This window comes from Aplysia californica, unplaced genomic scaffold (assembly GCF_000002075.1).
Source record: "Aplysia californica isolate F4 #8 unplaced genomic scaffold, AplCal3.0 scaffold00023, whole genome shotgun sequence".
In the NCBI taxonomy this organism is placed as follows: Eukaryota; Metazoa; Mollusca; class Gastropoda; order Aplysiida; family Aplysiidae; genus Aplysia; species Aplysia californica.
Genome location: NW_004797293.1, coordinates 1318877 through 1331396, shown reverse-complemented (window position 1 = coordinate 1331396; position 12520 = coordinate 1318877). Strand labels below are relative to the sequence as shown.

The window sequence follows — 12520 nt, the reverse complement described above, 5'->3', positions numbered from 1 at the left end:
GAGAGTGATGATGATGACGATGATGATGATGATGATGATGATGATGATGATGATGATGATGATGATGATGATGATGATGATGATGATGATGATGATGGTTGTGATGATATGATAATTTTTTAAATTCAAATGTATGATGAGGAATGCTCGCAGAGTTATGTATGCATGCACTATTGTGTGTGTGTGTGTATGTCTGTCTGTATGTATGTGTGTGTCAGTCTGTGTGTCTGTCTGTCTGTCTGTCTGTCTGTGTGTGTCTGTGTGTGTCTGTGTGTGTGTGTGTCTGTGTGTATGCATGTGTGTGTGTGTATGTTTGTAAAAAGGGCGGTGCCATACTTGGAGAAACAAGCTGTTGTGTTTTTTCATGATGATAGCGATAAAACTGATCCTGGGGAGGAGAACGAGGAGGAGGGGTAGGAGAAGGTGGGGGATTACAACATCAACCCCACCACCACCACCACCACCACCAACAACAACAACAACAACAACACCAATGTTCCAATAAAAAAACCCAATGACAATCGACTCAGAAATCTTAAAAACGTACGAACAGAATAAGGGGGCACACAATCAACAGACTAGCAAAAATACACAGATAATATCATCTCATCCAAACCATCATAATCTATGGCCAGCCCATTCGGCCATTGGATGCCTGTGTCTGTCAAGGTCTTCCTGTTGGAGCCGTCATAACTGGCAGACTCGATCTTAGGGTTCGCTCCCCAGTCGCTCCAATACATTGTTCTGTAGAGAGGAAAAAAACGATTAGCCAATGTCCTTCTTTAACTTTCTATATTATACAGGAACACTGAGTTTTCATAAAAGTAAAAGGAAACGTAAATAATAATACTATTAATAGTAATAATAGTAAGAAAAAACGAAAAAAAACACAATAATAATAATAATAATAATAATAATAATAATAATAATAATAATAACAATCAGGAGTGCTCAAGTTACAACACACGCTTTAATTCATGATGAATACTAAGTTGTGTGTTTTGAAACAAATTTTCACTGAATAATACGTTATTTTAGCTTAATCTACTTATCCACCAATTGACTTACCTCTCAGGGTCTTTAGGAAAACGGAAAAAAAAGCTAATTCAAGTCGTCTGGTTTTGTAAAATTAGGAAACGACGTTGTGTCCGTAGGAAAGGCACTTTACATAAATGTTTCTCACTTCACCCAGGTGGGAATAGCTGCCTCCCAACAGGGCAGTGCTACTGACTGTTGTTGTCTTTAGGCCATTCCCAAAAGGGGGGAGGGGGTGGTTGTATTAACTTGTTCTTATGCACAGTAGAGTTGTAAATGGGCTGATGTATCACTGTCATACTCATACAAGAGACCTAGCAACGTAAACGAGACAGTACAGTTTGGCCCTGACCGTGAATCTGACCAATCCCGTGGCAAAGGGAACTGGGACGGTAAACTCTAACAAACATGGCTTATTCTAAGATCACACACTGTGATGGTTTGCAAGGTTAAAGTCGGACACCTGCCAATTATTAGTGTAGATGCGTTACGCCACCATCAACACAATTTAGATCATTTAAGAGATTGTGGTTTTACCCTATGTTTCAGGACTATCCAGGGCAAGAGGAATATAACGTCATAGCAGACAGATGGAGATACTCGATTAAAAATCCTTCCTATGTGAGAATTAAAATAACGTTTTCCACTTTCAGCGGCGAAGTGTCTAAACGCCACACTAACGTTTCAGGATTTCTAATCAAGTTTTCGACATATTTTCTCAGACACCAGGCGACCCCACATCGTTCATGCGCAGATTTTTCGACTTCTGTTCAAGATAGATGGGTATTTTTTTCATCAAAAGCAAGAACTATAGTGGTTCAATAGCTCCATGTTATGCCCAAAACCCAACGAGCGTCTGATTCCACTGCGCCTTGACACATTTAACGTCGGTTTGTCTAATAAGAATTGCACTGATATTTTGTTGGTCAGCTGGTCTTGTATAAAGGAAACGACATAGTTCATCCTTGCTCAGCGCTTAACAGATAAAAATGAATGTGAACTCTCCATTTGGACATAAATGGACCTACTACGCACATGCTAGTTCTTCATTACCAAATGGGTTGCATAAATTGAGTCGTTATAACGTAATAAGCGAAAAGTGTATTTGACGTATTTTTAAAATGGGGAGGGGGGAGGGGGTTGTAAATGTACTTTAAGCCCTTGATCGAATAGTAAATAACCCTATTTAATTCGAACAGGTGTCAGTGACATTCAATATCATGTATTTTACGATACCATTCTCATTGCTCAAAACTAATAAATGAATAGTCTAAAAATGACGTACTTGGTAGTTGGGTCCAGTACGATCTCTCTAGGCTGGTCAAGGCCTGAGGTGATGACCTCCTTATAGCCGGAGCCGTCAAGGTTCATCATGGCGATCACGTCATTTCCAGCGTCCGTGTAGAAGAGCAGACGATTGAGTGGGTCAACCTCGACCTTCTCCAGAATTGCGCCTGTGGAGTATATATACAATGTACCTACGTATTAATCTGCGTGTATATACATATTTATTTATATATATATATATATATATATATATATATATATATATATATAGAGAGAGAGAGAGAGAGAGAGAGAGAGAGAGAGAGATAGATAGATAGATAGATAGATAGATAGATAGATAGATAGATAGATAGATCGATCGATAGATAGATCGATAGATAGATCGATAGATAGATAGATAGATAGATAGATAGATAGATAGATAGATAGATAGATAGATATAAATTATGATAACAGCTATTCTACGTCTATATAGACACAATTTTAAATCATTTAGGAGGCAGGCTTCTCTAACCTGCCTGTCAGGGCTAGCCCAAGCTGAGAGGAATACAGAGGGATACAATGTTTGAATCATTAAAAGGAAATACTAGCTCAAAGAATTCTCCCCATTCGGGAATCTAACTTTATTTTGGAAGGGGGGGGGGGTTGCCTACAACGATGGGTGATTATGGCTACCACTTCAAAGCTGTTCAACCGACAGGCAGTTCCTCTTTTATGGACGCGACGTTAACTTGGATGGTATCATACTGGATAACGGAGCATGGCCCTGGTTCAAATACCAGACTGGGTTTTTAAAACTGTGGTCGTTTTGTCGAGTCTCCAAGGCTTGCAACTCATGTTGGCTCCGTCATTATCGGATATGGATTCTAAAATTCGGAGGTCCAGTCACTTTAATAACCTAATTGTATTGATACATGAGTTAATTCAACACATTTATTCTCACTTTAGCGGGAAATCTTTTGTTTTTAAAAAGTCAAGAATCTTAGTTTTACAAGCTTTCAAGGTGTGCATAATATGTAGGCCGGCTGTAAATCGATGTCGTCAAAACAAAGTTTTTTAAAAGTTGGACCTACCAGGCAGATTTCATTTTTTAAATGTACCCAACTCTCTGCAATACCTCCCAAACACATTGAGCCCATTTTTAGTTTTCAACTTACTCGAAGTCAACTGATGGATATTTTTGGCGTCAGTTCCATCAAAATTGACGGTGACAATTTGGAAAAGGCGTGGATCCACAAAGTAGATTCGACCCATGCTTGGGTCGTAGTCAAAAGACGAAGGTGAGTAAAGTCGGTTGATCGGGATGGGTGTGAAGGACTGACTACGCAGGTCCATGCGGAAGATCATGCCGCCCAGCCCCGTGTCCAGGAGGAAGATGACATCATCCTCAGGGGTTACTGAAAAGAGGAAGATGTTGAGATAGGCGAGTTCATATGAACATGAGTGGTCTAACCATACACTTTGATAACAACATAATACCTAAGACAGTGCATTATCATAGCTGCTGGTTTTTTGTATCTACAAAAACTTCCTTGAGCTGGTGTAAGCCATTGGTCTCTCGCTATGACTGAGTGCAAGAGCAGCCTTATCAATTTTTCTTTCATTTTGCTCCAATTTGAATCAAATGGTGCTCTCAATACTTAACCCGAATATGTCAGAGTGAACGATCTTGGATACTACCAAACATGACCTTGACTCTAACTCAAAGTTCAGTAATTTTGAGGAAGAAAAGATGTTTTAATAGGGTCATAGAATTATGAAGTTAATAGAGAGAGAGAGAGAGGAGAGAGAGAGATACAGAGAGAGAGACATATAGACAGACAGACAGACAGGCAGACAGACAGACAGACAGACAGACAGACAGACAGACAGACAGACAGACAGACAGACAAACAGACAGACCGAGAAGGAGAGAAGGAGAGAGATAGGGAGAGAAACAGACAGACACACAGATGGGCAGACAGAGAGACAGACAAAAACAAACAAACAAACAAACAAACAAAAAGACAGACAGACAGACATATACACCCCATCTACTCACCCGCCGGACACATGACCCCTGCGTCCTCCCCGTGGTCACAGTCATGTATACCCCACTGGCCGTGTGGACAGTCTATCAGGCTGGCCTCATCTCCTGTACAGTTCACGTTCTCTAGCCAGATCCTGGAGCCCAATCCGGGTCGGAAGGCGCCGCCCGTGAGACCTCCTGCGCCATCCCTGATGATGAAGAGTAAGTCTTTGTCATTGTTGGTGTCGTTGTTGGTGGTGTTTGTGGTTGTGGTGTTGGTGGTGGTGATGTTGGTTTTGTTGGTGCTGGTGTGACTTGTGCGGTGGTGGGGTTGTGGTGGTATTCATGGTAGTGATGTTGATGGTGTTGATGGTGTTGGTGGTAGTGATGTTTGTGGTGTTGGTGGTGTTGGTGGTGTTGGTGGTGTTGGTGGTGTTGGATGTGTTTGTGGTGGTGTTGGATGTGTTTGTGGTGGTAATGTTGTTTTTGTTGGTGTTGGTGGTATTCATGGTGTTGGTGTTGCTGGTGATGTTGGTGATGTTGGTGGTGGTGTTGTTGGTGGTGTTGGTGTTGGTGGTGGTGTTGTTGTTGGTGGTGGTGTTGATGGTGGTGGTGTTGGTGGTGGTGTTGGTGGTGGTGATGTTGGTGGTGCTGGTGGTGTTGGTGGTGTTCGTAATAGTGATGTTGTTTTTGTTGGTGTTAATGATGTTTTTTTGTGGTATTTAAGGTGGTGGTAACGTTGGCTTGTTTTTTGGTCGTTTCTGAGGGTTGTCATTTGTGTAGTTGCGGTTGTAGTTCTGGTGGTGGTTGTTTTTGTAGTTGTTGCTTTTGTTTTTTAAATTGTTTTGTTGTGTTAGGTTTGTTGTTTAAATGATGATGATGATGATGATGATGATGATGATGATGATGATGATGATGATGATGATGATGATGATGATCTCTTCCCTCACCGCCAACCCAACCTCACCCCCAATAATGACAGTGTAATGATTAATGAAACATCATTAAAGACCTACAAATAGGAGAATCAAACTCATGCCTTCTCTGTGCTGCGGTTTGCAAGACGTGGCTTGCATGCTTATATCACAATATATCTGTCACAGAAATGAAGCAACTTTAACCAGACGATGATGGTGTTCTCGTTATCATTTCGGGTGTTGTTTCAATTCTTAATAATGTGGTTGTGGTTGAAGTGAACCTGCCTGAAATTGGTACGATTGCGTCGGTTGTCTTCTTTGAAAACATGGGTTTTTTTGTTTTGTTTGGTTTGGTTTTGATGGTAGTTGTCGTTGGTTTGTTGTTGTTTTGTTGTTGTTGTTGTTTTTGTTTAAGTTTTTCTTTTTTTCAAATTTTGTATGTTCTTGTTCATAATTGATTTTACGGTTGTAAAAAGTAATGTTTCATTGGACCTCCTGATAAAAAACCCACTGTGTTAACCGACGATTCGTGTCGTATAAATCACTTTTTGCGGGGGGTTTTGTAATTGGTTACATTTATTTTACCTTTGCTTATACACAGTAGTCTATGAGGTAAGTATAAACGTTTCGCTGTCACACGCAGAAAATGTGAGTTTGATTCTTAAGAGGAAGAGAGCGAGGGGGGGGGAGAGAGAGAGAGAGAGAGAGAGACAGAGACAGAGACAGAGACAGAGACAGAAAATGAGACAGGGGGAGATTTATAGAGTACTAAATATGTAATTCTTCTATCTACCTATACATTATATAATTTCTCTAAGCTCGGGTTGGCCCTGACAGGCAGCATCGAAATAGCCCGCCTCCTATATTATCTAAAGTGTGTTGATGAGTGCAAAACAGACCTAAAACTGCTGCTGTGACACCAACAAATGCATTAAATTAAAATAATATTCACAGTCAAAAAGCTTCATCAATATACGTGAATTTAAAAATGCATTGCCTTCGATCAATGGACTACTTACCCTTTGTAGCCCAACATCTTGCACACGACCTTTGCATCATTTCCAGACCATTTGTCATCACAGATTGTACCCCACTGGTTGTTGTAAAATACTTCCACAGTGCCCTCGAAAGCGTTGGTTCCACCAATCAAACGAACGTAGATGTCAGCGCTTGCGGGGATACCCACAGTCGGGGACGTCTCTGACAGGTGAACAAATGCAACGTTTATAAGCAATTCTATTTTCATAAAGGTAAAGAATTGTTATTTTAGAATGTGTAAATGTATCAAAGAGTTATGTACCCTATCATGTTGTGTATGAACGGTCTATAAATCTACACAATCGCTAGTAAACTTTCTTATTCACATAGCCGGCAATCTTCGCCCCTATAAAGTGCGGTCAAAAAATCGTGGCGCAACTTATCCTCAAATATCTCTTTAACAGGTGAATCAATGTCATCCTTACTTTGCACAACAGTTTGTATCAATTTGTCTTAACTAAATCATATTTTTCCAGAACAACTGGGGCCATATTTAAAAAAAATTGTTCTTCATAAATTTTTATAAAATACTTGAAATCTCTGTCACATCTAAAATAGTATTATTTATAGCACTTCTCACACACATTTTGATTACGCATAAGGTCTACGTCACCGTTCATCAATGGCAATTTTTACTTGCAAAACTTGTTACAAGAAATCATTTTTATAATGAACACAATTTTGCACTAATGGTTGTCAAAACATGCGTTCAATAAGCTTAATGTGCGCGCTCATATAACCTTAGCAGTTGCGAGCGCCGTAAAACCCTATTCTACATACATACATACATACAAGCTTAATGTCCCTATTAGAAAAACATGATGGACTTGCTATTGAAAGCAATATTGCCCCAGCTGTAAACGTTTCAAAATCTGTAGAAACCAGCAGCTTGGATTTTTTATTTTAGCATTTATTAAGAAACTTTCTAAAATACAGCTATCAGGTGTTTACAAAATGTTGATCTCGTAAGACAAACTGATGCAAGTCATTGTGCAAAAATTGGAGAACTTACGTTCAATAGTTAAGGATATATTTGACAATAAGTCGCGCCACGAATTTTTGGCAGCACTATAAGTACCCTCCAATAGCCAACCGTGCATAGCCACCTTCACGTACCTATGTTCCTTTTTGCATACCTAGTTATCTACTCATCTAAATAGCTACCAACCTACATACCTGTCGTTCTACCTATCTATCCAGCTAACTAACCACATACTTGCCTGTACATTTAGCTGTCAAAATCGACATCTATCTATCTATCCATCAAAATTATGTGTGCATGTATAAATCCACCTGCATATAATCAGCCTTCTCGTGTTTCTCTACTCTACCCTTTTGAAGTGTTCTTGTCATTTGATTAACGGACTGATGGGCTGGGAAGTTTTTTTCTATAACAAGGATGGCCGCTCCGCGACCCCCCACTTCCATTTTTTCCAACATAAACAATAGCGTGCATGTACACAGACACACAAACACAAGCACACATAAACCCAAAATGCATAGACCCCTGAACACAGGCTTACATACACTTCCTGGGCATATCTCCACATTCTTCCCCAAGCAAGATCTACAATTATAATATTTTTAAAATGATATTGATTTTGCATAGCGTGTAGTCCCACTCCGTAGCAAGCTATAATAAAATTCGTTGAAGTATTACCCCAACAGACACTAGATCACTCAGAAACATTCTCGGCTTCCTGGCAAGAATACAAAGCAAGTGGCTGATAAAGCGCTCAAACACTAACCAGCTAACAAGAGCTGTCACTATCTATAACTGGGTATCCATTTATACTGGGTGAAGTGACGAAAGTCCGTGTTATATCTTTCCCAAGGGCACTACCCCTGGTCCTCTACCCACTAAGTCCTTATGGACACATTCCAACTGAGCCAACAAACCTCCCTGATAAATTGTGTTGATGGAAGCATAAACCATTTACACTTACATTTACAAATGTTATTTTTGGGATGGCACCGAAAGTCTAGTCGCTATCTCAGAATTACAAAGTTCTATCAGACATTTTTGGCCGTTTTGAGTTACTAAGACCATGAGGTCAGAAACCAAATGTCCCATCTGCTCTCTCAAAATCCTAAGATTATTCGGAGACATTATCAAGATATTCAAAACACTTCACTGCATTAAAAAAAAAGATTGAAATGTTGTGAAACTGAAAATCTTTTACGTCAAATTTCTCAAATTAAAACTAGGTACTGTACGGATAGAACTTTGTAATTCTGAGGTAGCGTAGTGGTTAGGCTCGGTTATATCGGAGATGGGCGTTTAAATTCGGAGGTTTCGACTAAAAAAAAACCCATTACTGCGCAATGTTGCATGCTAAACCTGTACCATTTTGCACATTTTACTCCAGTCATCAAAGGAAAAACATGACAATCCAAACAGAAACTTACCTGACCCACGAACGAGAATTATGCCTCCCCTCGACACCTCATGGTATAAGAGGACAAAAAAGTTTTTAAAAAGTACACCTGTCATCATATTTAGCCCAGATGGCAATGGTGGCCTTGTGGTGAGGTTACTGGACCCGTGATCGCGAAATTAAGGGTTTGGGGGTTCGATTCTCAGCTCTGCCCGACGTAGTGTCCTTGAGAAAGGCACTTTACACGAATTTCCCATTTGGCTCTGTCATTCGGAGATGGAGGTGTTACCAGGAGGTCCGGCCTCTTAAATAACCTAATAGTGTTGATAGGGGCGATAAACTTATACCATTTCACCATTTCTTTTCCACGCTTAGTCCTAATCCGCACACCTGATTGGTTCGTTCGTTCACTCACCCCTGTCGACACAGAGTTCGCTGTTGCAGTTATCCGTTAGGCAGCATTTGTTGCACAGTGTGACGTCACGCGTCACGGGGTGCTTGTCTGGTTCTGAACGGACATTTCTCTTCCCAACTAGCTCTCCGTTCCCCAGCACGTCACAAATCTGGTCAGAGAAAATCAACCTTTTTTATTCAACGAACGACGACAGAAATCGATATCTGGAAATGGCGTTGTTGGAAAAATAGAAAGGAATAATTATGTTAAGGGTCATTTATTGAAGGTGAAAAGCACGACGTACAGACTGAAATAACAGAAGGAAAGAAAAAGTAGGGTTTAATTTTTAAAAATATATATAAAAAAAGAAGCAAAATGTCGTTTCTGGGACAATTTGAAAACAGAAACAACAGAGGACAGAGGGGAACGGAAGAAGAAGAAGGGCGGAAAAGGGGAAACATAAACCGACATATGAATTACGCCCAGGGAAGCACGATTTTGTTCTAAAGCACTTTGGGATGCTCCTGAAGAGTGATTTTGTGTGAAGGTCACAGCTTTTATGTCTTTTGCCACGAGTCGTTCAACAGAAATTAGGTTCATACATAGACTTGAATAGCAACAATATAGTTGCTTTCTTTTGTTGAAGTACGCCCCGAATATTTTTAAAAGCCATTCTGTATCTTTTATTACTACACTACAACTTCAAATTGTAATGCCATACATTAACCTCAGTCAAAGATAAACATAGAATTCTCGGTTCAAATTCGAGACTTTAGATTGATTTCAAATGTAACAAAAAACGCAACTAAAAATGCCACAGACCTTCAATTGTCACACTATTTATAGAGTAGGCGGGGTGAAGGGATAGTGGAGAAGGGTTGACAGTTTTTGGTAAACAAAAGTTTAGTACCTTGAAAATGTACATGAAAATCTTTTCTCAAACAGGCGTGTATGCCCCTGAAGACTACCTTCAGTTCTCCACGAGTTGGGAGGAGCGACTCTTGATTTGGCCGATTTTGGGTGACACTATGCAACTTGATATGTTTGCTGCTGATTTTTTAAGGTCAACCAATTCTTTGTTTTAAAATGGCAAGGACATAATTGAGAACATCTTTATTCTCGTCGTAAATTGCCTTTGAAAACATGAGGCTGGGTTAAATGTATTGAGTTTTCACAATGATTGTCGTTTTTTACTAAATGTCTTTTTTTTTGCAGTCCCCCCCCCCCAACTCCCTCCTTAATTTCCGTCCTTTTTACATGAAACGTTCAGTTAACATAGATGGCAAGACTGCCACCAGTGTAACAGGGAGATGTTTGTGAAAAATATAACACGTTTCCATTGGCAGGAGATTACACGTCTACTTACATCGGGAAAATTATCTTTTTTTTCTTTTCCACTTATTGAAAATACTCTCGGTTACGTTGATAGGGACTGATTCAGGTATACTCTCAACAAATTTGGTCAATTCCTGCGCGCTCGTATGACCTGTTATTATTATTGTTATTATTATTATTATTATCATTATTATTATTATTATTATTATTATTATTATTATTATTATCATTATTATATAATTATTGTTACTATTATTAAGACTTTTGTAATTAATATCGTATGATTATCATCATTATTATCGTTATCATTATTAAGTAAAAACAACTCAAACCATAAAGGTTACGACCTCAGAAGCATATTCTACAGAAGACAATAATGTTCACTTACAAGTCTCTTTTCACAGCCCATGTTGTAGTAAGTGATTGCGTTGCTGTCCATCATTTGCTCAACATAGCAGGACTGAGGATTTACAAACACCATGTTAACGCTTTGAAGACGAAGCGAACACATAATTATCATGTCCTATCAGTAGCAGAGCAAAAACGACGTTTCGGTTCATTTTTTACCATCATTTATTATAAATCAGACATACGAGTTTGCATAGTTCTTAGTACACGTGTTGCTGCTTAGTATTCAAAGATTTTAGATACAGGAGACAAAATCGAAATATTTGCTTGAATAATGAAGTTAAGGCTCAAAACAGCAAATTTTAATCTTCAAGCGTTGTAGAATTACCAGAATGCACGACCTCAATGAGTTAAACAGACATGGCTACATGTGTTGTGACATGTGACCAAGTTAGATAAAATAGAATGAAAGGAAAATAATATTATAAACTCAAATGAAGTAGTGCTGAAAATAGCCTGCGTTGGCTTCACATGCTAACTTAAAACAAATAAAAAGATACAAAACCAGTTTCTCGAACACTTGAATCGACATAAATACTATTTTGCGTTCATATATTGGAAAACATAAGGGGAAACAGACAAGAGTGGATCAAGGGCAAAGTTGTTTTAGAGAACCTTAGCAGATCTGTATATCAACATTCCTCTTATTAATATCTCGTCGATTTACAATTAGAGTCGTGATGTTTTATCCAGGCCTCTTGTACACGCTCAGATTTATAAACGTTGAGAGCGAGAGAGAGAGAGAGAGAGAGAGAGAGAGAGAGAGATATGAAAGAGTGGGAGAGAGAGTAAAATAGAGAGAGAGTTTGTATGTGCGTGTGTGTGTGTGTGTGTGTGTGTGTGTGTGTGTGTGTGTGTGTGTGTGTGTGTGAAAGAGAGAGAGCGCGCCAAGAGAAAGATTGGGAAATTGGGAAACTTAGAGAAAAGAAGAGATGCACAGGAACATTACAAGAGACAAATCGTAACGGACATTTCTTACCTCGCCAGTAGGACAATTTACCAACGTCTGACATTTTGATGGGTCGTCAATGTTCTTACACTGGTAACATGATAAATCTAGAGAAAGAACAAAGGTAAATGTATTAATTAGACTATCTAGTATCTCCCACCCCTGCAACCCCACCCCCACCCCCCACCCCTCTCTCTCTCTCTCTCTCTCTCTCTCTCTCTCTCTCTCTCTCTCTCTCTCTCTCTCTCTCTCTCTCTTCGATACTCTTTGCTATTTATCTTTTGATCTGTTTATTTGTCTTCCTGCTATTTTTCTATCTAGCAAATTTGTTATAAAACAGAGTTACTGTGCTGGTGACCCTGCTTGAAAAGCACAATTGTCGTGCCTACTTTTACTACCCTCAAAGACAGAGTATGTCTTTTCACAAATAAAGTTAGCATTGAAAAGTCTCGTGCCAGATTATCTGAAACTCGGTTTTAACCATCTCCCTAAAGAATGGATCAATTGAACGATTTCCCTTATTTTTTAGTTTGTTTTTGTTTGGGTATAGAGATGCACATCAACACGATAAATATTTAGTGCTGGGAAAAGTAAGACTGATAATTATACATAAATTGCAGAGGAAAAGTAAAGAAATAGGACTTACCCCTCGCGCCCTCCAACCATCGGTGATCTTTTTTTTAAAAACTGTTTTGACCAACTTGGTCGTCTTTTAAATTAATAAACATGTTTTCATTGGCATTGTCTACAGATTGGCTACTCTTCTTAAAT

At 39.2% G+C, this 12520-nt stretch overlaps 1 protein-coding gene across 1 annotated transcript in view; it reads right to left on the bottom strand.

The window, feature by feature from the left end:
- Positions 1-10873, bottom strand: part of LOC101845746 (low-density lipoprotein receptor-related protein 4) — a 23399-nt gene extending 12526 nt beyond the window's left edge. Inside the window, exons 1-7 of the mRNA XM_035972608.1 lie at positions 10781-10873; positions 9079-9226; positions 6267-6447; positions 4364-4539; positions 3480-3719; positions 2321-2489; positions 617-744 (exon numbers count right to left, since the gene is read on the bottom strand). Coding sequence (XP_035828501.1) covers positions 617-744; positions 2321-2489; positions 3480-3719; positions 4364-4539; positions 6267-6447; positions 9079-9226; positions 10781-10873 — 1135 coding nt within the window. The remainder of the gene's footprint in view (positions 1-616; positions 745-2320; positions 2490-3479; positions 3720-4363; positions 4540-6266; positions 6448-9078; positions 9227-10780) is intronic.
- Between the last annotated feature and the right edge of the window lie 1647 nt (positions 10874-12520).